The 25,495-nt window shown below is 36.7% G+C and overlaps 2 protein-coding genes across 2 annotated transcripts; one reads left to right on the plus strand and one right to left on the minus strand.

The window, feature by feature from the left end:
* Nucleotides 1–3,762: 3,762 nt before the first annotated feature.
* On the minus strand, nucleotides 3,763–5,370 carry pofut2 (protein O-fucosyltransferase 2). Its single transcript, XM_073085258.1, has one exon. The coding sequence runs from the start codon at nucleotides 5,232–5,234 to the stop codon at nucleotides 4,029–4,031; it is 1,206 nt and encodes a 401-aa protein (XP_072941359.1). The 5' UTR covers nucleotides 5,235–5,370; the 3' UTR covers nucleotides 3,763–4,028.
* A 617-nt stretch (nucleotides 5,371–5,987) lies between these two features.
* On the plus strand, nucleotides 5,988–13,298 carry Arp1 (Actin-related protein 1). The gene is made up of 9 exons (XM_073085149.1): nucleotides 5,988–6,156; nucleotides 6,872–6,936; nucleotides 7,601–7,775; nucleotides 8,567–8,718; nucleotides 9,411–9,554; nucleotides 10,253–10,418; nucleotides 10,863–10,932; nucleotides 11,486–11,652; nucleotides 13,090–13,298. The coding sequence occupies exons 1-9, from the start codon at nucleotides 6,109–6,111 to the stop codon at nucleotides 13,231–13,233; spliced, it is 1,131 nt and encodes a 376-aa protein (XP_072941250.1). The 5' UTR covers nucleotides 5,988–6,108; the 3' UTR covers nucleotides 13,234–13,298.
* The last annotated feature ends 12,197 nt before the right edge of the window (nucleotides 13,299–25,495 follow it).

Raw genomic sequence — 25,495 nt, forward strand, 5'->3', positions numbered from 1 at the left:
AGGTTGTTTTGTTTGCTGATGACACTTCCTTGGTGTTTAGAGTAAAACGACAATCACAGGATACGAACGATATTAATGAAACTCTTTGCTTGATTCAGAACTGGTTTGATGCAAACAACCTACTCTTAAATTCTAATAAAACTAAATGTATTAAATTTATGCTACCAAATGTAAGGAGTACGGGGATGAATGTCGCTCTAAATGGTGAGACTTTGCAATTCGTCAATGAAACTGTTTTCTTGGGGATTACCATTGATTCTAAACTCCAGTGGGGTCCCCACATCTCTGCTTTGTCCAGCAGACTTAGTACTGCAGCTTTTGCAGTCAGAAGAATTAGACAGTTAACAGACATACCCACTGCCAGACTTGTCTATTTCAGTTACTTTCACAGCATTATGTCTTATGGCATTCTACTGTGGGGCAGTGCTGCTGACATAGACTCTATATTTACTATTCAAAAAAGAGCAATACGGTCAATATATAGTCTGCGGCGTGGTGAGTCCCTAAGAGAACTGTTTCCCACTATTAATATATTGACGGTGCATAGTCAATACATTTATGAAAATATTATGTATGTAAGAAAACACACTGATATGTTTGAAAAAAATAGTAACCACCATAACTTTAATACCAGAAATAGAAATAAATTAGTAATTCCTAAACGTAGATTATGTAAGGTGGCTAGATCTTTCGTGGGCAACTGTATTCGCTACTACAATAAAATACCTGACCACATTTTGAATCTCACAGAAAAAAAGTTTAAACATGTCGTCAAACTAACGCTATGTAAAAAAGCGTACTATAAAGTAAGTGATTATTTGACTGACAAAACGGTGTGGTCTGAATTAGCTCCAGCTCCACATGTACCATTACGTTAAGTTAACATTGTCAAAAACATTTTTTTTTTAAAAGATGTGTGTTATGGAGTTTCTTTCGCCGCTTCTTCTCCATAACGAAACACCTTGTGAAGTGGTGGTAGTTGCTTTGACATTCAAAAAGTGATCTGTAAAGAACCTATTTTGAATAAAAATTTTTGATTTGATTTTGATTTTGGTATAGGTAAAATAAAAGAGAGTAATAGTGTCATATACAGTTTATTAAAATCTTTGGCATTGAGCTCTTGACTTAAACAAGTAATATTAACTTAAATAATAAGTTTTTAATGTATTATAATAACTATATCAAATAAGTATACTATGGCAAAAGCTGGTAGCTAAGACGTGTCATGTATTGCCTCCCATATGTTCAAATTTCAAAATTTACAAAATTTGTTAATAAAAATATGAACTACTTGCTTTTAACAATAAATAAGTACAGGGGAAACCTATGAACCTGTGAAGTCTTCACCAAGTCATTGGTGTGTATTTCTTCAATCCATATTTGTTGTACATTGCATACTGGACTATGACTAAAATCGGTCTCATTTATAGAGAGCTGTGTACAACAGTTTCATAATAATTGATTAATAATATTATGGCACATGTCTAAAAAACAATGGTATAAATTGTACTTTTTACATAATAAAGTTTTCCATTAATACAGTTTCTTATATATTATACTTGAATATATACTGCTACTAAATAAAGAAATAAGTACATACGCTACAACATAAGTAACACAACCAATATTTCGTTTTCTGCTATGAAATAAAGATTATCTTATATATAAAATTCTCGTGTCACATTGTTAGTTACCATACTCCTCCAAAACGGGTTCACCGATCTTCACCAACTTTTATATGTATATTCAGTAGGTCTGAGAATCGGCTACTATCTATTTTCCATACCCCTAAGTGATAAGGGTTGTTCACCCTTAACATTTTTTTATTTATATGGCAACACGTTTGTCGGGTCAGCTGGTTTACTATATAACCTTTACATTGTGTAACACATACAAATTATATACATGTTTCTTTTCAATGGTATATGTGATAGGTACCAATCATTATATACAGTCCAAAATGTGTAACAAAATGATATTAATGTCAAAAAAACTTCAGTATACAGGGTGAATTTTTAAAACGGGCCTTCAGGGCCAAATCCGAAACTATAAGGATTAGCGAAAAATGCTGAAAGGAGTTACGAGGCCGATTTTGATAAAAACTAAAACTGCATCATTACTTTTTTAAAATAACTTTTTCCCTAGCCGGGAATCGAACGAGTTCATTTTGAAAAAAATACACCCTCTATATTATTCAACTATCTGATAGTGTTGCTTATAAGGATCAAAATCTGGGAAGTAATGGTAAATGACAAACTAAAGGAAAAGCCTCAATTTTAAGAAAATACATATTTCTTCATATTAATTTGGCAGTTAAGTTCCCGCCATTCATCAATTTAAACATTTCGCGTATTAACAATTTTTTTGCTCAATGCTTCAAATCATTCGAAATTGACGTTTTGTTCTTTAAGAATTCAATTTTTTATGTCCGACTTAGTTAAGGTTACTTTTAGGACCATTATAATAGATTTAACTTGCTATGAGCGGAGTTTCGTTTAATACAGATGAAAAATTGCCAATTTGCGAGAATGTCTTTTTCGAGTCAAATCCGAATGATAACTAAACAAAGAGATATAGAAAATCATATTTACTGTTGAAACGTAGTTATAAACAACAAACAATACAAAATTATTATTTTATCACTTATCTATTTTTATTAAAATATAAATCCTAAACACGGCGGTAATTTCTTTGCCAAACTATTACTTTCTCATACTAAGTCACGGTTATAACATCTAATGAATCTGTTTCTAAAGAATTATACATAAATCATTTGTTATGTATAATCCTTGAGGATTAGAATGCCAATGTATGGAAAAATACGTGTTTTATTCAAAATTTTCCTTTTCCTTTAATTTGTCACATAACATTACTTCCCAGAATTTGATCCTTGTAAGCGACACTATCAGGTAGTGAAATAATATAGAGGTGTATTTTTTTCCAAAATGAACTCGTTCGATTCCCGGCTAAGGAAAAAAATATTTTAAAAAACTAATGATGCAGTTTTAGTTTTTATCAAAATCGGCCTCGTAACTCCTTTCAGCATTTTTCGCTAATCCCTATAGTTTCGGATTTGGACCTGAAGGCCCGTTTGAAAAATTCACCCTGTATATAGCCAAACTTTTTTGTGCAGTTGTTTTGAGCTCGACTCTCCTTACAGACATTTATGTTATGTTAATATTACTACAATCAGATATTAAAAATACTTATTAACTATAAGATTCAAAAATATACACTTATGATTATAAATGCCTCATTAGCCCTGAAATGTCATTATAGAAATATATAGTACTAGTCTTTGCCCGCGGCTTCGCCCGCGTTTAAAAGAAAATAATATAACATACTAACAAACATAAAACTGTAAATTCGTACCTTCAACTTTGCTAAAGATCATCACTTGATCAAATGCATAGTTTACGATTCAATCCTTACTTGTATCGATTAAAATAATCGATGTTTTGGGTCCAAAAGATCGATTCTCCGATTAATCGATCTTAGATCGCCATCCCTAGTTCCCGTGGGATTTCCGGGATAAAAACTATCCTATGTCCTTTCTCGGGTCTCAGACTATCTTTGTACAAAATTTCATTAAAATCGGTTCAGTGGTTTAGGCGTGAAGAAGAGACAACCAGACAGACAGACAGACAGACAGACAGAGTTACTTTCAGATTTATAATATTAGTAAAGATAGTAAAGATCATACTATTCTTCTATTAGCTTCTTCTCCATAACACCTTGTAAAGTGGTGGTAGTTGTATTGACATTCAAAAAGTGCTCTGTAAAGAACCTATTTTGAATAAAAAAATTTGATTTGATTTCATTTCATTTTACAAAATTACACATATGTCATAGACTTATTTGCCGCCAAATACGTATGATTCTGATGACCTTTTTTCACTGCTTTATACACATTTCACACATTGTTTCGTCCTCATGACCTTTTTTTTAGTGAGCAACTGTTTTGGGGGCCAGAATCGGGAGCGAACCACCCCTTCGGCCCCCCCTTAGTCTGCCAGGCGTCTAGTTATTTATTGAATGATCTTCCAAACCGACGGAGCTTCACATCTGCCTTTGTCCGGACAGAATCTATTAAAAGTAGAACTGGTATTGAAGCCTAGTATCTCTCGTTCCTCTTGAATACGGTAAGTAAAGGTACTCTCGTGGGACCCAATAAAGTATGCTGAATGGGAGCAGATTATTTGCTCGATAATAGCTATGCCTCCTTCTCGGAACTTTGTTATATCTGTATGTCGTGGCAAGTAGAAATATGCATTATATCCTAATTCCTGAAGAACCTTTTGTAGCTGTCGGATCTCAGCTGCATCTGCATCGGTAGCAACGAAAACATTTCGTGTTTTTAGTTTATTTTTGGTTACAGCTGTGTCGATTTGTTTTGCTGTGCCTTTGATGGACGGCACTTCGTTTTTACGACTGTGTGCGTAATCCCCACGTCGCCAATGCACACTCATGTAGGAGTCACATTGAAACACATAGCATTGGAAGTACTTTGCAGTATATTCCATCGCTGCTTCTATCAACGCAGGGTTGAATTTCATACTCTTCCGACAATCCCAGTAACTCTTAGTCCCATATAAGTCATGTAGAGGAATTTCTGCATGGTAAATCATCACTGACTTATCGTACGGATGCAAGGAAGTCAACTCCCATAACTTCGAAACTTTACCTTGGAATTTGACGCACACCGTTTCAAAAGTATTTGTGACGTAGCCCCAAAAAGACTGGCTTAAGTACTCGCATTTGCCAACGACATCCCATTTTTCAGCAAAGTGTCCATTTTCGAACGCATTCTCATAGTTTTGAAGGACATAAACTCTATCAATGTCTATATAAGGGAGTGTCTCTTTAAAAATATCTTTAACTTCGACTACGGGCGCGTAGGACTTCAAAGAGTCAATATCGAAGAATTTACTCCACTGTATTGGTTCACTGAAGGCGTTCTCGTTACGCCAGTGAGGTAGCCTATAAAACGGCGGTAACACTAACTTCCAATTCATTCGCTCATTACGTTTTCGCATCTCAGCAAACATAATCGCATATCTCATGTAGACATCCCGTCGCAAATTAAACCCTTCTTGGCTGCTAACGTCAAAGAATAGATATTTGAACTCGGGCTGCGCCGGGCACTCTTGTGATTCCGAAGAACAGGAGTATTCTAAACTATTGTGCGTACCGGCAAGAAGCAAAATAGTTAATACTGCGCTTATGAAGTACATTTTCGTGAATTATTCAAAATTTTCTTTGATGAAACAAGACTTTTATAGAAATAATGCAATATTTTTGAATATTAAGACTAGAATCGCAAAATTTTATTAAGGAAATTGACAATTCGATGTTGACAAACTGTCAAAGAAAATTTATTAGCAAATTGTAGGGATGTGTGATGTCAAGAGTCGACTATCGATATGACATTGAATCGAAACATAACTTCAAATTACTGTACATACACTGTAAGAAAATCGTATTCATGGGAAAAATGATGACTATATAAACCTCTATACCTATATTCACTTACATTTATCTATTATTTACATTTACGTCCTGTCAAAAATAAATATTTTCGATGGTATGATCATTTTATAATTATTTGGCCTGGTCTTTCGGGTTAATCACTACATTACTGAACTAAGCTTTTTCTTTCTGAAACTCCAATTTGTACTAACCTTCTGTAATATAGTGATTAGCCTATGTATGAGGATTACGCCTGCAATATTTATCGATAGAAAATAAACTTTTGCACATCTCTAATGATTGGCACCCAATCAAGGACATTTTTGAAACCAATCAATAAATTGAATTAATTATTGACGATTTTTATTATTGATCAGTGCAGTAACTTGCAAGTATATCTCATAAATATGTACCATTGTATTTAGATTTTATTAACAATAAAGAAGTTGATAACTAAAATATGTTGTTTTATTGAATTTAATGAATCAATTTAATGAACGATGACACGTAAATTTAAAAGTATGACAACACCGCGCATCTGATGTCATTCTCATATTGAATTGACCGAATGTGCATTTTACAGAAGAAATACAGTGAAATTCAATAAAATACATCGTATTTTTGCAATTATTTGCAAATATGGAGTTAAACGACGTGATTGTGAACCAGCCAGTGGTTATAGACAATGTAATTACTTTGTTTTTTACGTTCAAAAATGATAGTATAAAATTCGGCACACCTATTTTCTCGTCTTTCTTTTCGTAATAATACGTTTATTGACCTAGAAAAAGTACAATAATGATAATTACACCACCTCTTGCATATAAATTTGTTTGAAAACAATGCAAAAACCATAAATGAACATATTATGACTCATAATAGATCGCTTGTATTTTTTATTTCCAAAGTGTATTACTTTATATTTCTTGTAAAGAATTAGTTAAATAAAACACCTTAAACTATTGGTATAAAGTTTTCCCGGCGGTAAGTACTTGAAACCCATGGATTAACTAAAAAGGCCATGGTTCACACATACTTATCCCAGGCATTCCAAGTTAGTCCTCAGGGGTAGCGACGATATGCATGTATTCTTTTCACCTCAAATCAGAATACAATAGCGCTTACCACTGCTATTCTTAGGCAGAAATAGCCATATAGGTGGTGCTTCTGGAGTCGATTTACGAACGGTTCTACCACCTTATGAACATAGACGTAATAGAGGTAGAAATTTACCTTAGTCCTCAGGGGTAGAAATGTATCTGTAAACTTCAGGTACATTATATTGGTTATTATATAGCATCTACTATTTAATATTGACTATATTCATAGACAGCTTTTATCAGGTCTTTGTCTGTTTCCTAGTATTTGAGTTTAAGAGCTGACAGTTCCATTCTTTCTCCAGGGTTCCGGAGTCATCAAAGCTGGTTTTGCCGGTGATCAAATACCAAAATGCAGGTTTCCAAACTAGTAAGTAAAACGCTTTCTACACTCACAGCCCCACACTAGGATTCCCTGTGTTATGGGTGCCATGGACACACACATAGACAAATACACAAACACCCAGACCCAGAAACAAAAATCTAAATTCATCTTTTAGATATCTGTCTGGCCGGCGATCGAACCCGGGACCCTTTGCGCGTCAGACCGGTATGGTGGCCGTTCCACCACGCGGGTCGTCATGAGTATGAGTGATCAAGTGTATGACTTGACTTTCTTAAGGTCTTTAAATATTGTGATGATGGTATTCTGGATGTAATGGAGGATTCATGTGTGATGGTGTCACAGAGGAAATACTGGTACACTTCCTGGAACCACTGGCGGACTAATGGGGGAGAGGGTGGCAGGGGCGTTTTGCCATACAGTTGCCAATCCCTCTTAACTATAAAGTAGTGGTTGAAACATTCATATAGACAAAAAAAATCTCTTTTATCACTGAATAATAAAAACAGGTTGTCAGGACCAAGCAATTACTGAAATACGTATTTGTCGGCGAAAATCGTTTACAGGATATTTGTTAAATATAGTAAAATTCAATCAACTTTTTATACTTTTACCTATAATATGAGTACTTATCTTATAAAGAATTAAAAGTACAATTATACGAGAAGCTCATAATTTAATAAATTTTCAGTATCGGTCGTCCAAAACACGTGCGCGTTATGGCCGGAGCGCTCGAGGGGGAGCTGTTTGTGGGCCCTCGTGCTGAAGAGCACCGTGGGTTGCTCAGCATCAAGTATCCCATGGAGCACGGCATCGTGACTGACTGGAATGATATGGAGCGCGTTTGGAATTATATATATAGCAAGGTGGGTTTCTATGCATGGAAGATGGTTTTGACTTACGGTTGTTAATAATCAATCTATCTGATTTTTGTCTACCAACGGTCGTCGTATTACTGTCCTACTGCTAGGCATGGGTCTCCTCTTACAATGAGAAGTATTAGGCCATAGCCGTGCTGGGCAAGTGCATATTTGGTGCGTATATTGGTATATTGGTAGACTTCACATACCTTTGAGACTTTTTTCATAAAGATCTCTCACTACAAAAGATTGATATTCGACAATTCATCATCATCATCATCATCATCAACCCATTACTGTCCCACTGCTGGGCACGGATCTCCTCTCTTAATGAGAAGGATTAGGCCATAGTCCACCGCACTGGCCAAGTGCGTATTGGTAGACTTCACATACCTTTAAGATTTTTATCTCTCAGGTATGCAGGTTTCCTCACGATGTTTTCCTTCACCGTTTAAGCAAGTGATAATTAATTTCTAATCATGCCAGTTACAAATTGTCAAAAATCTGTCTTTGGAAGGAAAAATGGAATAGATTGATTATAAATAATGAGCGTTAAACATAGGGTTCATAAGTGAGGTGTAGGATTGTGTATGGATACACTGTGGTACTTTTATTTTGAATACTAATAGCAATGGATCATGCCTGTGGTCGCCCTTTGGTGGGTGCGCAATCCTATCTGAGGTTGATTATAGATGTCCATGAGCGACAGTAGCCTTACCATCAGATGGTCTGCATACTAATTTTCTCCTTATATTGTTTAAAATCGATTTTCTAATTTAAAACCACTTTGCCCCCAGGACCAACTATCAACGTTCTCCGAGGAGCACCCGGTCCTCCTGACCGAAGCACCTCTAAACCCGCGTCGCAACAGAGAAAAAGCTGCCGAAGTCCTCTTTGAAACGTTCAACGTTCCAGCACTGTTCCTCTCTATGCAAGCTGTGCTCAGTCTGTAAGTACATTTTGCAAGTAAACTAGCTGACCCGGCAAACGTTGTGTTGTCATATAAATAAAAAAATGTTAAAAGCCTTTCGACAATTTACATTTTAGAGGAATCCAACGACACCTCATATGTTAATCCGTCAAGCCGTTTGGACTACAGAGCATGTCAAGTAATGAGACTACCATGAAAACATACACTCCAAAAACATGACCCTTTACAGTGAGATAAAAAACTAAAGAAAACAATTAAATGATGAAAAACATAAAAACCTCTAAGTATTAAAATTGGTCAGTACAGAAAAAAAACACTTAAAAGTTATGACTCAATGAAATATTTTTTGTTAAAAAACTTTATTTAAAAAAAAACTTTCTTCTTATTATTTTCAGAAAATATTTTCTGATCTGCCATTTTGCGGCTTCCTCGCATACATACTGTTAGAAATATATTCAAATTATTTAATTATAGTATTATTTTAATTTTGTGTGTTATTTTCATGTCCATTTATATTTATATAGTCACTGGCTGTATGCGTTACACGATTGTATGGATTAGCATAAAAAAAAGAAAAAGAACGCTCTTGACGTTAGACTTGTGTTTTGCGCGGGAATAATAAAATTTGTAATCTGGTCGAAGAAATAGTTTTATTGTATTAATACGAACTTACAAGCAAGTTAAACGAAAGCTTGTTTATATGTCCTCAGTTATGCAACAGGGAGGACCACAGGAGTGGTTCTGGACTCCGGGGACGGAGTCACCCACGCGGTGCCCATATACGAGGGCTTCGCGATGCCCCACAGCATCATGAGGGTCGACGTGGCCGGCCGTGACGTCACTAGGTACCTTCGGTGAGTTGGGACTGTCCATAAATATCATATGGGTGTTTTTCTTGGGCTTGGAGTACATATCGTATAGAATTTTTTTGTTTATGACTCGGAGTACATCCAAGGAGTTGTGATGTGGAATATCATTTAGGTGTTTTGTACTAGATTTTTTTTGGGTTTCGTACCCAAGGGGTAAAAAAAGAACCCAATTACTAAGGCTCCTCTGTCAGTCTGTCTGTTTGTCGCAGGGCTCTGTCTGTTTTTATAATAATATAGGAGTAGCAGACGAGCATGCAGTCCACCTGATGGTAAGTGGCTACTGCTTTCCATGGAGATGTAATCAATCCCAGATAGGACTAGAGTCCTACCTGAGGTCGGTCCCATATGCATCAATATCACTGAGGACTAAACTGGAAAGCCTCAGAAAACTATGTCACAGTTTAAAACACACTTCAAACAAGAATGCAGCAGCGCTTAACACTGCTGTTATAAGGCAGAAGTAGGTGTTGTGAAGGCGCCTCCAGAGGGGGTGTGGTTCGAACACAGAGGGATTTTACCATCTTCATTCTTAAAAAGTTTTGAAATATAATTTTGAAAACCCACCATTTATTCCCTATCTGCAGCTGAGTCGAACCACAGAGAGTTCTACCACCTTCAGTATAACTAATTTTAAAGTAAATTTTAATTTTTTAATAATCTACCATATGCTCTTCCTTCCACAGCCTCCTCCTCCGGAAAGAGGGCGTCAACCTCCGCACATCAGCTGAGCTGGAGATCGTGAAGGCCATCAAGGAGCGAGCCTGCTACCTCTCTCCGAATCCACTCAAGGAGGAGACCCTGGACTCCGAGCGCGCCCAGTACACGCTGCCCGACGGGACCCAGCTCGAGGTGGGTGACTGGGGCCAGGTGCAGAGCTGGTGTGTGACGTCATCCAGCTGAAGACAGTGATGTCTGCGGGCAGCTCATTTGATGTTAACGGTCATGGTTTGAAGGTGGTAGAATCAGCTGTGGTTCGACTCCGGCACCACCACCGCCACACCTATTTCTGTTATAACAGCAGTGTTAAGCGCTGCTGTGTTCTGGTTTGAAGTGTGGTAAGGGAGACATACTTCTCCGAGGTATTCCAGCTTGGTACTTGGTACAGCGCATCTGTGGCCGAACTCAGGTAAGAATCTAATCTTATCTGAGGTTGATAATGGAGGACCATTAATGGCAGTAACCACTTACCATCAGATGGGCTGCATGCTCGTCTGCTACTATATGTCAAAAACATTTGTGATGTGAAAAGAAGTTTCACTTATTTTCCTCATTAATTTTTATTATTAATTTCAGATTGGTCCAGCGAGGTTTAGGGCACCAGAAGTATTGTTCAGACCAGATCTCATTGGTGAAGAGTGTGAAGGTGGGTTCTTACTTTTTACGTAACTTTGATATGACTTTTTACAGTCTTGTGATAACTAAATTGAAATATACTTGAATATAAGTCTGAATATAATTTAAATCAGAGGTGCTTGCCTGGGATTTGAACCTTGCGATCGAGACGCGGGGTTTCGACTACTAGGCTAACCAAGTCTTGTCTGTGTAGTGCCGGCACTAGAATAGGGCTACGGTATCCCCTGTCTGTCGTAAGAGGCGACTACAAGGGGTTTGTGAAGGACAGCGGTTTGTGTGGTCGCATATCGCTGTAATCACCAGGTGATGTGATAGCGTCAATTACTTTGATCCCCCCAGGGCAGAGCCCGATAGGAGCATCGCGTTAGGAGGACTCAGGTTGTGTTCCATTGGAGATCCCGGAGATCTCCCATCAAACGCTGAGGACGGCTACCGGGAGGTTTTAGTGCCGTAAAAGTCCCACATAACCCTGCGTCGCTCCCACGGCCTCGGGTACCTTTTGAAGGTTTCTCCATCGTAAAAAAAAGGCTAACTTAACCTAATCTAACTTTTATACGTTCCAGGTCTCCACGAGGTCCTAATGTTCGCGATCCAGAAATCAGATATGGACCTCCGCAAGGTGCTCTACCAGAACATAGTGCTCAGCGGCGGTTCCACACTGTTCCGCGGCTTCGGGGACCGCCTGCTGGCCGAGATCCGCCGCCTCGCGCCCAAGGACATGAAGATACGGGTGAGTGGGGGACTATGGTGGAATGCCTCGTGTGCTGGATTAGTTTTTAAGGAAACTTTAGGTAGAATGATGCACGAGATCCAGCGGTGAAGTTAGTATGAAAACTAAGGTGGAATGGCTCGTGTTCCGGTTGAGTTTTCGTGGAATTTCATGCGGAATGATGCATATATTGCATTAAGTTACTAAGACGGAATGCCTCGTATTTCGGTTTAGTCTATGTGTAAACTTTAAGCAGAATGATCTAGCGGTGAAGTGAGTATGAAAACTAAGGTGGAATGCCTCGTGTTTCGGCTTCGGGGACCGCTTGCTGGCCGAGATCCGCCGCCTCGCGCCCAAGGACATGAAGATACGGGTGAGTGGGGGACTATGGTGGAATGCCTCGTGTGCTGGATTAGTTTTTAAGGAAACTTTAGGTAGAATGATGCACGAGATCCAGCGGTGAAGTTAGTATGAAAACTAAGGTGGAATGGCTCGTGTTCCGGTTGAGTTTTCGTGGAATTTCATGCGGAATGATGCATATATTGCATTAAGTTACTAAGACGGAATGCCTCGTATTTCGGTTTAGTCTATGTGTAAACTTTAAGCAGAATGATCTAGCGGTGAAGTGAGTATGAAAACTAAGGTGGAATGCCTCGTGTTTCGGCTTCGGGGACCGCCTGCTGGCCGAGATCCGCCGCCTCGCGCCCAAGGACATGAAGATACGGGTGAGTGGGGGCAACTAAGGTGGAATGCCTCGTGTGCTGGTTTAGTTTTGGTGGGAATTGTACACAGAAAGATGCAGCGGTGAAGTGAGTATTAAAACTAAGGTGGAATGCCTCATGTTTCGGTTTAGTTACAGTACATATTTCACGATGACATTCTAATGATGAGACCGGTTTCCATATATAAACTAAAGTGGAATGCCTCGTATCACTTAAGAAGACTAAACTAGAGTTGCATATTTTATAACCTTCACCTTTTCCACTCCAAAAGGGTATAATATTATATATTTTTTAAAATGAGAGCAGCAGACAGACGAGCATGCAGTCCACCTGATGGTAAGTGGCTACTGCCGCCCATGGACATCTGTAATCAACACCAGATAGGATTAGATTTTCTTACCTGAGCCCGGCAACAGATGCGCTGCTACCCCTGAGGACTAAGGTGGAACGCCTCGGAAAAGTATGTCTCCCTTACCACACCCTTCAAACCGGAACACAGCAGCGCCTAACACTGCTGGTATTAGGTAGAAATAGGTGTGACGGTGGTGCCGCCGGAGCCGAACCACAAAGGTGGTAATATACACGTTTCTATATACACTAGGATGGAACGCCTTGCGTTACAGCAGTATTACTTAAGAAGAATTATATATTTTACTATAAATAGATTGTTTATAACCTTCATCTTTACATACAAATAACTCCAAAAGGCTATAATAAATGTTATTTCTAATTACAGATCTCAGCGCCCCAAGAGCGTCTCTACTCCACATGGATAGGGGGTTCGATTCTCGCCTCGTTGGACACGTTCCGGAAGATGTGGGTGTCGAAGCGGGAGTACGACGAGGAGGGCCACCGCGCGGTGCACCGCAAGACCTTCTAGGGCCTAGGACCTGTTGTGGAGTGGAGTGGAGTGGAGTGGAGTGAAGTGGAGTGAAGTGTGGTGAAGCGAAGTGAAGTGTGGGGTGTGGGTTGAATGGATTGAAACGTGTGTGTGTACACAGGTAGTGGCCGCGTGAAACTTCTAGTCCGCTGTGAAGTTGTTGTGCGCTTAGTGAGAGAGCCAATGCGGTGGAACACAACTACAAGCATATACTCCGTAGCAACGTAAGGGTATACTAACGCTATGTGCCCGCGGGTGAGAGTATGCAGTGGATGCGACGCGACTCGTTTCTATATTCAGAGCGGAGTAGAAGTTTGGCGTGGCTTCTAAGAAGTTATATTTCTTTAGCGTATTTCATAAAGCAATTATTATGAACACAAAAGTATGAATGGAAAACAAAAATTCTGCTTAAAACAAAAGCCTATGTTACTTAGTAATTTAAACAAATACTTCTTTTGCGGAGAAATTATACTTGCTTGAAACTATAGTCTATGTCACTCTCGCAATTTAGACGTATCTAACGACACCTCATATGTTAAATTTGGCATGCAGGTAGATGTTATGACGTAGGCATCCGCTAAGAAAGGATTTTGATCAATTCTACCCCCAAGGGGATAAAATAGGGGATGAAAATATTACTTCGTAACGCGAGCGAAGCCGCGGGCAAAAGCTCGTATCTAATAACTTACATATTTAAAAATGTTGTTGATGGCGATTTCTGCAAAATTTGCAATTTTAATTACACAACCTCACGGTGTTCACTCTCATTTTTCCAAAACGCTTCAAAAGAAGTATAATTTCTGGTATTGAGTACGGTAACGCATGACTTTCATCCAGCTTTAAGGTAGAACTTGTAGTTCTACTCCGGCGGCACCACCGCCACACTTATTTCTGCCTAATAACAGCAGTGTTAAGAGCTGCTGTGTTCTGGTTTGAAGGGTGTGGTAAGAGACATACTTCGGACGTTCTAACTTAATCTTCAAAGGTAGCGACGCATCGGTAGCCGACCTCAGTTAGGAATCTAATCTTATTTGGGGTTGATTACAGATGTCCATACGGCAGTGGGCACTTACCATCAGGTGGACTGCATGCTCGTCTGCTAATTCTGTCATAAAAACAGATTATAAGTAAAAGATGATGACAGATCATTAAAATATCTACAAATCAGCATAATATAAATTGGAGTACTTATTATAATAACGTTATTATATAACGCTTCATAATATAGGTATAATACTGTATGTATGAATTTACGAAAAAATTTATAGTCCGATAAACTTCTATGCGTTTGTGCGGTTTTCGGAAAGTATATATTTTATGATAAGCGATTTTTCAGTTTTTCCAAATCTAAAAATCCCAAAACAAAATCTTTCTCTTTGCATTTTTTTAATGTTAAACTAGCTGACCCGGCAAACTTTGTACCGCCTCAAAATCTATTTATCAAATATATTTCATATAAAATCTAGCCTATGTTACTCGTGGATAATGTAGCTTTCGAATGGTGAAAGAATTTTTAAAATCGGTCCAGTAGTTTTTGAGCCTATTCATTACAACCAAACAAAGTTTTCCTCCTTACAATATTATTGTAGATTAATAAAATTACGATTTTATAAACTTAATTTACGTTATTTGTCAATAAAATGAATAATCTTTCACATTATTTTTATAGATTCGCATTAATAATCAGTTTGCACGGACGTGTAAGATGTGGAATGAACTTCCTCCTGAGGTATTCCCGGAGCGCTATGATATTGGGCTCTTCAAAAAAGGTGCAAAAAGAGCTCTCATACAAAGCCGGCGATGTATTGGCGACTCCTCTGGTGTTGCAAATGTTCATAGGCGACGTTGACTGCTTTAAACCAGGTAGCACGTCTGCTTCATCGTTAGGCTCAAATATAAAAAAACAAAAATAATGCAACATTATAATGGGCAATGGCGCCTCATGCATAGAAAAGTTACAACCTGAGTTAAATACATAAAAAGTGGAATATAATATGTATGTGGATCGAAAAATAATGTTAATTGAGGGATTCTCGATGCTCCACTGAATATGGAAGTTGTATGAATGTATGTATGTATGAAGCAATTGCTTTAACTTATATTTTGTGAAAGCATTTAGTCTTATGACGAATTATGTTAAAATCTATATTGTTTCAATAAAGTTCTGTTCTAAAATAACAGCATGTTAGGCATCTCGCTCGCACATTATAGAGATTGAGAGAGAGGGAGATGTGTTGTAATTTTGAATTGAACTGTTATTGAAATAAGTTTTACTTACGTATTTACTAAGATATTTTCTGAATACGAAATACTGTATAAACTATATGATATCTATGTAACTATGTTCGACGGTACCTGTGGTACCACCGTCACACTTATTTCTGTATAATAACAGCAGTGTAGCGCTGCTGTGTTCTGGTGTGAAGGGTTGTGGTAAGGGAGACATACTTTTCCGAGACGTTCCAGCTTAGTCCTCAGGGGTAGCGGCGCATCTGTGGCCGACCTCAGGTAGTTAATTCTATCTGGGGTTGATTACAGATGTCTATGGGTGGCAGTAGCCACTCAACATGAGCTGGACTGCATGCTCGTCTGCTACTCCCATATTATAATTCAAAAAAATCTGGAAGACAAATCGAAATACCCTATGTAACATTAAAATAACACATTGTTTACTGATGTACTAAAGATAATATTCTCTCTTTATAAAAACTTAATTAAATAAATTACTATTTCTCACGTAAAGTAAAAATATAGTATTATTGTTGTGAGATTTTACTTTCTAATAGTAATTAAGGTAATATTCCAAGTGGAAAATATTTGTAAACGAGAAATATAATGCTAGAAACAGATTTATAACTGTTTACATCATGTAGTGAGGGAGACATACTTTTCTGAGGCGTTCCAGCTTAGTCCTCAGGGGTAGCAGCGCATCTGTGGCCGACCTCAGGTAGGACTATCTAATCCTATCTGGGGTTGATTACAGATGACCATACGGCAGTAGCCACTTACCACGTGGACTGCATGCTCGCTATTATATAATAAAAAAACCTGTTTCTAGCATCTCATGTATAATTGTAAGAGAAAATTATTATCACTGTCGCTATATATAAAAAGTCTGCTTAAAACTTGAAATAATATGTATTATTTAAACATGGTTATATTAAAGTTGAGGCAGCTGTCCAGTGTAAGCGAAGCGAATTGGAGCTTTGTAATTATTAATATTTTCGATCTTAACATGTATTTTTTGTTTTTGTCGATGTCACTATAGTAAAATTGCATTATTTCTAGTAATATAGTGTTTTTCTATAAGAGTCTAATCTCTTAAAGATTATTTTAAAGTCGCTCGAATTTAAAATTAGCTGTCTGATATTTTTCTGGGCAGTCGCTTCGCTTAGTGTAAGATGGGCTTAGCTAAGAGTGAGTGCACGCAATAAAGTATTTAATGTTGAGAGATTTTTTTGTATTCCAATTAAATTATTTTTTTCGATACTGGTGTTTTTATTTTTAGTCACCCTTCGTTCAGCTTGCGATGATTTATCAATATTTTATCAACTTTGAGTCATAAAGTTGATAAAATATTGATAAATCATCGTACAAAGTAATCAAGTATTGAACAATCGCCAATGGTTCTCATATTTACTCGCCTTATGAGATTTTGAAGGTGATAGAACGCTTTGTGGTTCGACTCCGGCGGCACCACCGCCGCACCTATTTCTACCTGATAACAGCAGTGTTAGGCGCTGCTGTGTTCCGGTTTGAAGGGTGTGGTAAGGCAGACAGACTTTGCGGCGTTCCAGCTTAGTCCTCAGGGGTAGCGGCGCATCTATGGCCGACCTCAGGTAGGAATATCTAATCCTATCTGGGGTTGATTACAGATGTCCATGGGCGGTAGTAGCCACTTATCATCAGGTGGACTTCATGCTCCTCTGCTACACCTATATTATAAAAAAAAACACGTATGATCTAATAAAATAAATAAATAAACGTTAAAAATAAAATATCGTGATCTTATAATGCGTTTATTTTTATATATTAAATTAAATACATTTTAAATCAAGATTATAGTTAGTTTTTTATAAGTTTCAAGTGACAATGAGCATGCCGTCTACCTGGTGTAAGTGACTATCGCGCGTGGACACCTGTATTCCCATATAGTTAGTTTTAGATATCGAATTAAGTATGTCAAAAAGTATACTGCAAATGGGTTGTCTAAAAAAATTCGGTCCAGTCAGTATTTTTTTTCATAAACATTTTATTTCGGTAATAAAAAATTACATACTAAAAGAAAGCATGAAGCCTATGTAATATGCAAAGGTTAGGTTGACTATTTTTCCTGTCACAGTCCTTGGGGTTGACTATTCTTTCCTGTCACAGTCCTTGGGTAGGCCAACTTGTTTACCTGTCTATACCCGCTTACACAAGGGTTGTGAGAGGAAAATAATAGTCAACCTAATATTTGCATATTCTATAGGCTTCATACTTTCGATTGGTATGTAATTAGTCCATAAATCAGACCAGTGAAATGTTTAAAAAATAAAAAAATGTGAGCCGTCACGGGACGCCTGGCAGATGTGAAACATCGACATTATTTTGTAAAAGTAATATGCAGAAAAGAACATATTGTAATAGGAACTAAATATGTCATAATGATAAAATAAAATATTACGATTTTTTTTCCAGATAACGATGACTATTTATTGAATAAACACACACAACTGCATACAAGAATGTGCACACTACTGCATATAGACTGTATCGCCGCCGTCGCCACGGCATGCGTCGCCACGCCAGAAATCTGTTTTACGTGCGGCTATAGATGTTTCACATCAAAAATGGCAAAGTCATTCTGGACTGAATTTTTTTAGACAACCCATTTACAATATAATTATCGACATATTTAATTCGACTAAAAATACTTTTCATCCATTAACCAGCTTGGTGAAGGTAGTCTTATATCGGGATCTTAGACCACACTACCTTCCACAGAAACGCAAGGGCTTCATTTAAGAGTAACGACTAAGAGTATTCTTTTTAAAACAACGAATACATATGTAAAGAAAAAGTTTATTTATTTGTGACGTTTAATTCAATGACACATAAATTTAAATATAAAAATGTTTTAGTGGAATAAAAAACGTTAAATGTCGTTTCTCTATTTACAGAACAACAACATTCGTTTTTTTTCCACAAGAAAGATCGCTATTATACATATTTTTAAAGTTTCAACCGTCCTCTTCTTCGAAGCGATCACACTTAGGGTAAAAAAATAAATAAAATCAGATTCACCAGTTATGATTAATTTATTGTATTAACATTTAACACAAAGCTGCCATTACAATCGAAGAATCTTCTCGAATATCCAAATATTAATTCAGTCTAAGTCGATATACAACAACAACACAGTTTTATAAATAAGATACAAAATGCACGTTTATTTTACATTATAGGCCTTTTTCACATGACGCTAAGCAAAATAAAAATAATGAATATATCATTTGTTGCCTAAAATTCGAACCAAACCCATAGTCCTATTTGAGTCGGCGTACATGTACATTTTTGTTGTATATAATCAATTTCTATATACTTCTATTTTCAAAACTAAAAATAGTCATTAATGACTTGTGTGAATGAGGTTTTCATACAACCTCGCATTTCTTTACTTATAAGAAAGAGTGTTTTACATATTTTTACCACCAAAGGGCTCGATACTTTCATTGACTCCTTTCTTTTTTTACCTAAGATCGAATTTACATAATTTGTAATAGACAATTATGTATTGACAAATTTCTATCCATGGTGAACAAAACATTGGACAGATCGATTATTAATAACGGCTGTAAGTCACACCTATGCGTGGTCAAATTTATCTTTTAGGTTGTAAAAATACGAATTCTTGTTTATGGTAAGTACTTGTTTTATTTTGCTAAGCGTCCAGTGACATTGGCCTTAAGAATATTAAAATACAGTTTACAAGAGTATACAATAAGTTAAACAGTATTAATTTTATGTTATACATTTTTATTTTCATACTAATAAGTTTAAAAACACCGATATTATAAAACCCTAACTTACTCAAAATATATCATACACGTAAATGACAGTCAATATAAAAACGTCAAAATGCATAGAATGACACTAGTTTTCCCGCCACTAGTGTCCAAAAATAACGCCAACAATATAGATAAAAAATAACGCGTTTAAAAAAAGAAGGGCGATTTCAAAATGGCGGCTTTTATATGCCCCTTTTTTGAAGTAGTAATTCTGTAAGCAGAAATTTATTAATCTTTATTAAAAAAATAATCACAATGCAATTAAAAAAACAAACAATATATAAACCAAAACATATTGGTATTTTATTAATCTTATCTTCGGAGCATACATTTGAAAGAACTATAGGAACATTTGAAAGAACTATATTTATAGAAAAAAAAAAGACAAGGAGATGCCGCCATTTTAGATTGAAATCAACAAGTTCCTACACAATTTTTCGCGTGTCGTGTCGCGAGCTGAGGCCGGACCACACTCCCACCTAAAGGGGTTCGCGCCCCTTCACGATCGACCACCTGAGGGGCGGCCGCTCCCGGGGTTGGTTCCTCCCTCCGACCATCAGGAGGGGGACGGCCAGCTTGGTAATTTGACCGAGTCCCGTACCGCGGGGGGTACGGGACTCGGTCAAATTAATTAAATAGCGGGGTTGGTATAATTTTAATGTTGTCTCATTATATTATGATATTATTAATAATATTATATTATTATGAAAGAATATTAAAAAATTCGGGGGGTATTCACCCCCTTGAGAATATGCCCGGGCAAAGAGGGTACCCTCGAGACCCGAATAATCCCTACCCACCCCCATATTGCAAACGCAGACGCGGCATATGAGAGACCGGTGGGTATGAAGTCCCGTCTTGCTCTTGCTTGTTGCGTGTCATTTACGTATAAAATATTTTTGACAATTGAAACAGATACAAAAATTGTCACGAATCAATTGTAACGTACACAAATTGATAATTAATAAATAACTATAAATACGATTACAAAAGTATAAATTACATTTAAATTAAAATAATTTACACGGTTTATTCTCAATCATTTTATCACCATTCTATTTACTAAAATCATAGACATAAATCGATATATTCTTTCGTAAGAGCAGGGCCGGATTTAAGGGAGGGCAACCGGGGCGGCAACCCCGGGGCCTCCACAAAAGAGGGGCCCCCACAATAGAGACGTCGGATTTTTTTAAAATTCCGACTAGTAAACACTAGTAAAAAAATATCTTTTCCTTTGATATTTTTTTTCGCTGTTTTACCTTTATCCACAGTACTTCGTAGAAACATGAATACTAGAAGAATCTACCTGCGTTTCATAATAAAATATTTATTGAAAAACTCAACTGAAAAAAATGTTCATTTTAATCGGAAAATAATTTGGGGCCAGGGGGCCTCCACTCCTTGGTTGCCCCAAGGCCTCTATACCTCTAAATCCAGCCCTGCGTAAGAGATAACTGATCTCACTCAATCGAAATTCTTGTATAGTCCGCGTAAAACTGCTAGTCGGCTCTGAATATAGAAATGAATCGCGTCGCCATAGCAAATTGTATGACTACACCTGGTCGCAACAACTTCAGAGCGGACTAGCAGTTTGGCGCGGACTATACAAAACTAACAATAAGTTATATTCCTTCATAAAAAAAGTCCCGACTTATAGAAATGCAAATCTTTGATGATAAATGTAGTGTCTTATGTATCTTTGTGATATTTTGAAGTCATTGATTTATATAGACCGTAAAACTTTTTCATTTGTGATTTTTTGTACGTTATAGTCCGCGTAAAACTGCTAGTCCGCTCTGAATATAGAAATTAATCGCGTCGCCATAGCAAATTGTATGACTACACCTGCTCGCAACAACTTCAGAGCGGACTAGCAGTTTGGCGCGGACTGTACCACCTCACAAAATTGTAAAAAATGTGGTATTAAAGTTTTAGTAGGAGAATTTTCCTAATATCCACTATTATTTATTTATCTCTTTACAGCGGCTCAATTTTTTTACATTTTAACTAATAACGTTTAAAGAGAAATAATTTAAAATTATAATTATGTATATATTTTTTGTAAGTAATACAAAATTTTCTACAACAACTACTTCTAATACGCATTTAATGCTTTTTAAATATACACCTAGAAAATTAGAAATCCTAAATGACTAATACCGATAGGTGTCTGTTCGAACCGACGCGTGTTATGAGCGGAGAGCGAGTTAAAGATTTTAGGTAATACCAAAATTATTGTAATATTTTCACTACTATTAATTTATTTATAAAAAATCGTCATTTACTTTGAAGGCAAAAGTAAACATAGTAAATTGACGGCCCGCGTGGCGGAGCGGCCACCATACCGGTCTGACGCGCAAAGGGTCCCGGGTTCGAGCCCCGGCCAGACAGATATCTAAATGATGAATATAGATTTCTGTTTCTGGGTCTGGGTGTTTGTGTATTTGTCTATGTGTGTCCATGGCACCCACGAAACAGGGGATCCTAGTGTGGGGCTGTGAGTGTAGAAAGCGTTTATTTATTTATTTATTATAGTTAGGCAACCATGTAGATTGACATGGCATGACAACTCTTATATCAGTACCTAGCAGCATAGTAAAATAAGACACTATACTATTTCCATTACTTTATTTTCTCGATGACAGATCGACGCCCATGTAATTTTGTGTTACTTATGTTAAAATGTCACACAGATAATACTGTACTTCATGGACAGGTAGTGATGTGCTACACATAATGATTACTATAGGAGTTATACCGATAAACGTAACACGACAACAGACCCGTTTTTTTTTACAAAATGTAAGAAACTAAATTACTTCCGGATACTTTTGTACAAATTTATAAATATAATATTATCTACACTAATATTTTAAAGAGGAAAACTTTGTTTGGATGTAATGAATAGGCCCAAAAACTACTGGACCGATTTTAAAAATTCTTTCACCATTCGAAAGCTACATTATCTACGAGTAACATAGGCTATATTTTATATGAAATATATGTATTTGATAAATAGATTTTGAGGCGGTACAAAGTTTGCCGGGTCAGCTAGTATTACATATACTTATAATATTATATTTCATTACGAAATGTTACACGTATAATTTTTTTGATTGATAATGCCTACTTCTTTAAAATTTTCGAAGTTGTTGTAAAATAAATAGGTGTAATAAATTACTAGCTTTGTTGTATTTATCTTTGTTCAAAATACATATAATAAACATATGCGATCGATATCATTGCCTATTTGGTCACAAACACTACAAAGAACTGTCATCGAGAAAATAAAGAAATGAAAATAGTATTTTTTTTTTATAATATAAGAGTAGCAGATGAGCATGCAGTCCACCTGATGGTAAGTGGCTACTGCCGCCCATGGACATCTGTAATAAACCCCAGATAGGATTAGATATTCCTACCTGAGGTCGGTCACAGATGCGCCGCTAACCCTGAGGACTAAGCTGGAACGGAAAAGTCTTTCTCCCTTACCACACCCTTCAAACCGGAACACAGCAGCACCTAACACTGCAGTTATTAGGTAGAAATAGGTGTGGCGGTGGTGCCGGAGTCGAACCATAAAGGGTTCTACCACCTTCAAAAGTATAGTATATAAATGTCTTTTATATGTAAAACTTATTTTATTTACAACCCATTTACGAATTGGTACAACATAACATTATATTACGTTATTGAAAACCTAGTGCTGTCATATTGCGCAAATAATATTTAACTAAAAATAGAAATACAACCCTATGCATCACTGCAAGAGTAGGCCATAGATTAGTAAAGATTACTCACTCCTAACAAGAAAATGTACCCAGTTTTGAGAATTGAAATAGTTGCATAAAAAAGTTTTGCCACGTCTCCGTGCTAAAATGTCCCTAAAATATTTGAAATAATTATTTATTTATTATGTAAATTACGCAGTATTACAGTTATTTATTCGTAAATTTTCTCTAAAAATGTTTTTATTTGTCAAGAATTCAAAAAAGAACTTACTAATAAGCCGTTTGTGGCTTCATTCAATTTCAAGGCGGCGAAGTATCTTTACTAATCTATGGAGTAGGCAATTGCCTACTAAATCAATTGATTCGTGTAGCAGTTTAGCTAATCTACTAATCGGGTGTTCACCATAAACACGACATTTTATCAGAGTGCGGGAAGCCGAGACCGCGGCTTGTACAATCAGTTATTACATATTATTGTAATAACTGATTGTACATTTTATTGTCCTTTTGTTGTTGTTTTATTTATTATTTTTTTCTTTTGTTTTAGGTTATTTTTTTTTGTCTCTCTCTATTATAGTATCTCATTTGTGTTGCAATTATCCGAATAAATGTTTCTTTCTTTCTTTCTTCTAATCTTATTTTACTGTGCTAGCAGTGTCACAGTAATGGGTTAATGTTGAATTATAGATTTACGATGAGAGCACCAAAAAATATACAGGGTGAATTTTTCAAACTGACTTTCAGGGCCAAATCCCAAATTGCAAACATTAGGCCAAATATGTTAATACGCGAAATGTTTAAATTAATGAATGGCGGGAACTTAACTGCCAAGTTAATATGAAAAAATATGTATTTTCTTAAAATTGAGGTTTTTCCTTTAGTTTCTCATTTATCATTACTTTCCAGAATTTTTATCCTTATAATAAACCCTATCAGACAGTGGAATAATATACAGGGTATATTTTTTTCAAAATTAACTCGTTCGATTTCCGCCTATGGAAAAAGATATTTAAGAAAATAATGATGCCGTATATGTAATGATGCCGTTTTAGTTTTTATCAAAATCGGCCTCGTAACTCCTTTCAGCATTTTTCGCTAATCCTCATAGTTTCGGATTTGGCCCTAAAGGCATATTTGAAAAATTCACCCTGTATACATTTAGTTAAAAAATATACCTTTTCTTTCCTATCTCAGATGGGCTTTTCACACCATTTAGGCTGTCCGCTACCCGCTCATTATCCGCGTTAATTTGTACAGATCCTCAACATGTCATACACTAGAGTCGCCTTATTTATGAGCTATTCAAAAGTATATTGCTTCCAAATTACAAAAAATAATTAAATTGCATTCAATTTATCACTTGCTTTAAAAGGACAACGTTATAAGAAAATGCCAAGTGTCCTATAAAAAAGGTATGTGAAGTCTACCAATACGCACTTGTCCAGCGCGGTGGACTATGACCTAATCCTTCTCATTCTGAGAGGAAACCCGCGCCCAGCAGTGGGACAGTAATAGGTTGACCATATGTTCACCAATGTATATAACAAAAGTTTATTTAATTACATTGAATTAATAAAAATATATAAGCGAATTTGATTTGATTGACATCTATAACCAACCCCAGATTGGATTAGAGTCCTACCTGAGGTGGGCTACAGATGCGTCGCTACCCCTGACGATTTTAAAATGCCTAGTGTAACTACATGGTTACACTAGGCATTTTGACGGTTTGAAGGGTTTGAAGGGTGTGGTAAGGGACATCCCTTACCACACCCTTCAAACCAGAACACTGCAGCGGCTGACACTGCTATTATATCAGAAATAGGTGTGGCGGTGGTAGACCAATCAAAGGTTCTACCACATTGACAAAAAACATTTTTTACTTATACTTGCAAAATAACCATGTTTTCAACTTGAAGAATATCATTATTTTCGAGTAAAAATTAAAATAAGTTATTTTACAATTAACTACCCCATACGTTATACAGCGAATAATATACCACAATTTTAAATACACCACATATTTATATAGTTTATTAAAAATACCAATACGCAGACATCTATAATATATTGATGATTAATAAAATCAATCTCATTACATATGAGTATGTATAAGAATCGAGTTTCCGTGTATTTTGTGGCTTTTCCCAATATTAAATGCACCGGGCGGCAAAATATCTTATGCCCTGGCGGCAAACAATCCTACGCTTCGGGTGGTAAAAGTTCTTATTGTTCGGGCGGCAATTTATACTGCGTTCGGGCGGCAAAATATCTTAAGCCCGGGCGGCAAAGGATCCTACGCTCGGGCGGCAAAACATCTGACGCCCCCGATTGATCCTACGTCGGGGCGGCAAAAACATCCTCCGTACGGGGCGGCTAGGCTGACTGCCTAATATAACTATTTATCAGTGAAAAGAGAAATATTATGTTGATGTGTGATGATATTTTAGAGTAACATCAAAGTTTTGACATATAATA

This window comes from Epargyreus clarus, unplaced genomic scaffold (assembly GCF_041222505.1).
Source record: "Epargyreus clarus isolate Ecla_fem2 unplaced genomic scaffold, WU_Ecla_fem_2.2 ptg000022l, whole genome shotgun sequence".
In the NCBI taxonomy this organism is placed as follows: domain Eukaryota; kingdom Metazoa; phylum Arthropoda; class Insecta; order Lepidoptera; family Hesperiidae; genus Epargyreus; species Epargyreus clarus.

Bases quoted from the DNA above. Each gene is read 5' to 3' on its own strand.
- pofut2 (XM_073085258.1), bottom strand. From the start codon at position 5,234: ATGTACTTCATAAGCGCAGTATTAACTATTTTGCTTCTTGCCGGTACG.
- Arp1 (XM_073085149.1), top strand. From the start codon at position 6,109: ATGGAGTTAAACGACGTGATTGTGAACCAGCCAGTGGTTATAGACAAT. The intron at 10,419-10,862 runs GTGGGTGACTGG...TATTAATTTCAG, and splicing joins CCGACGGGACCCAGCTCGAG to ATTGGTCCAGCGAGGTTTAG. The intron at 10,933-11,485 runs GTGGGTTCTTAC...TATACGTTCCAG, and splicing joins CATTGGTGAAGAGTGTGAAG to GTCTCCACGAGGTCCTAATG.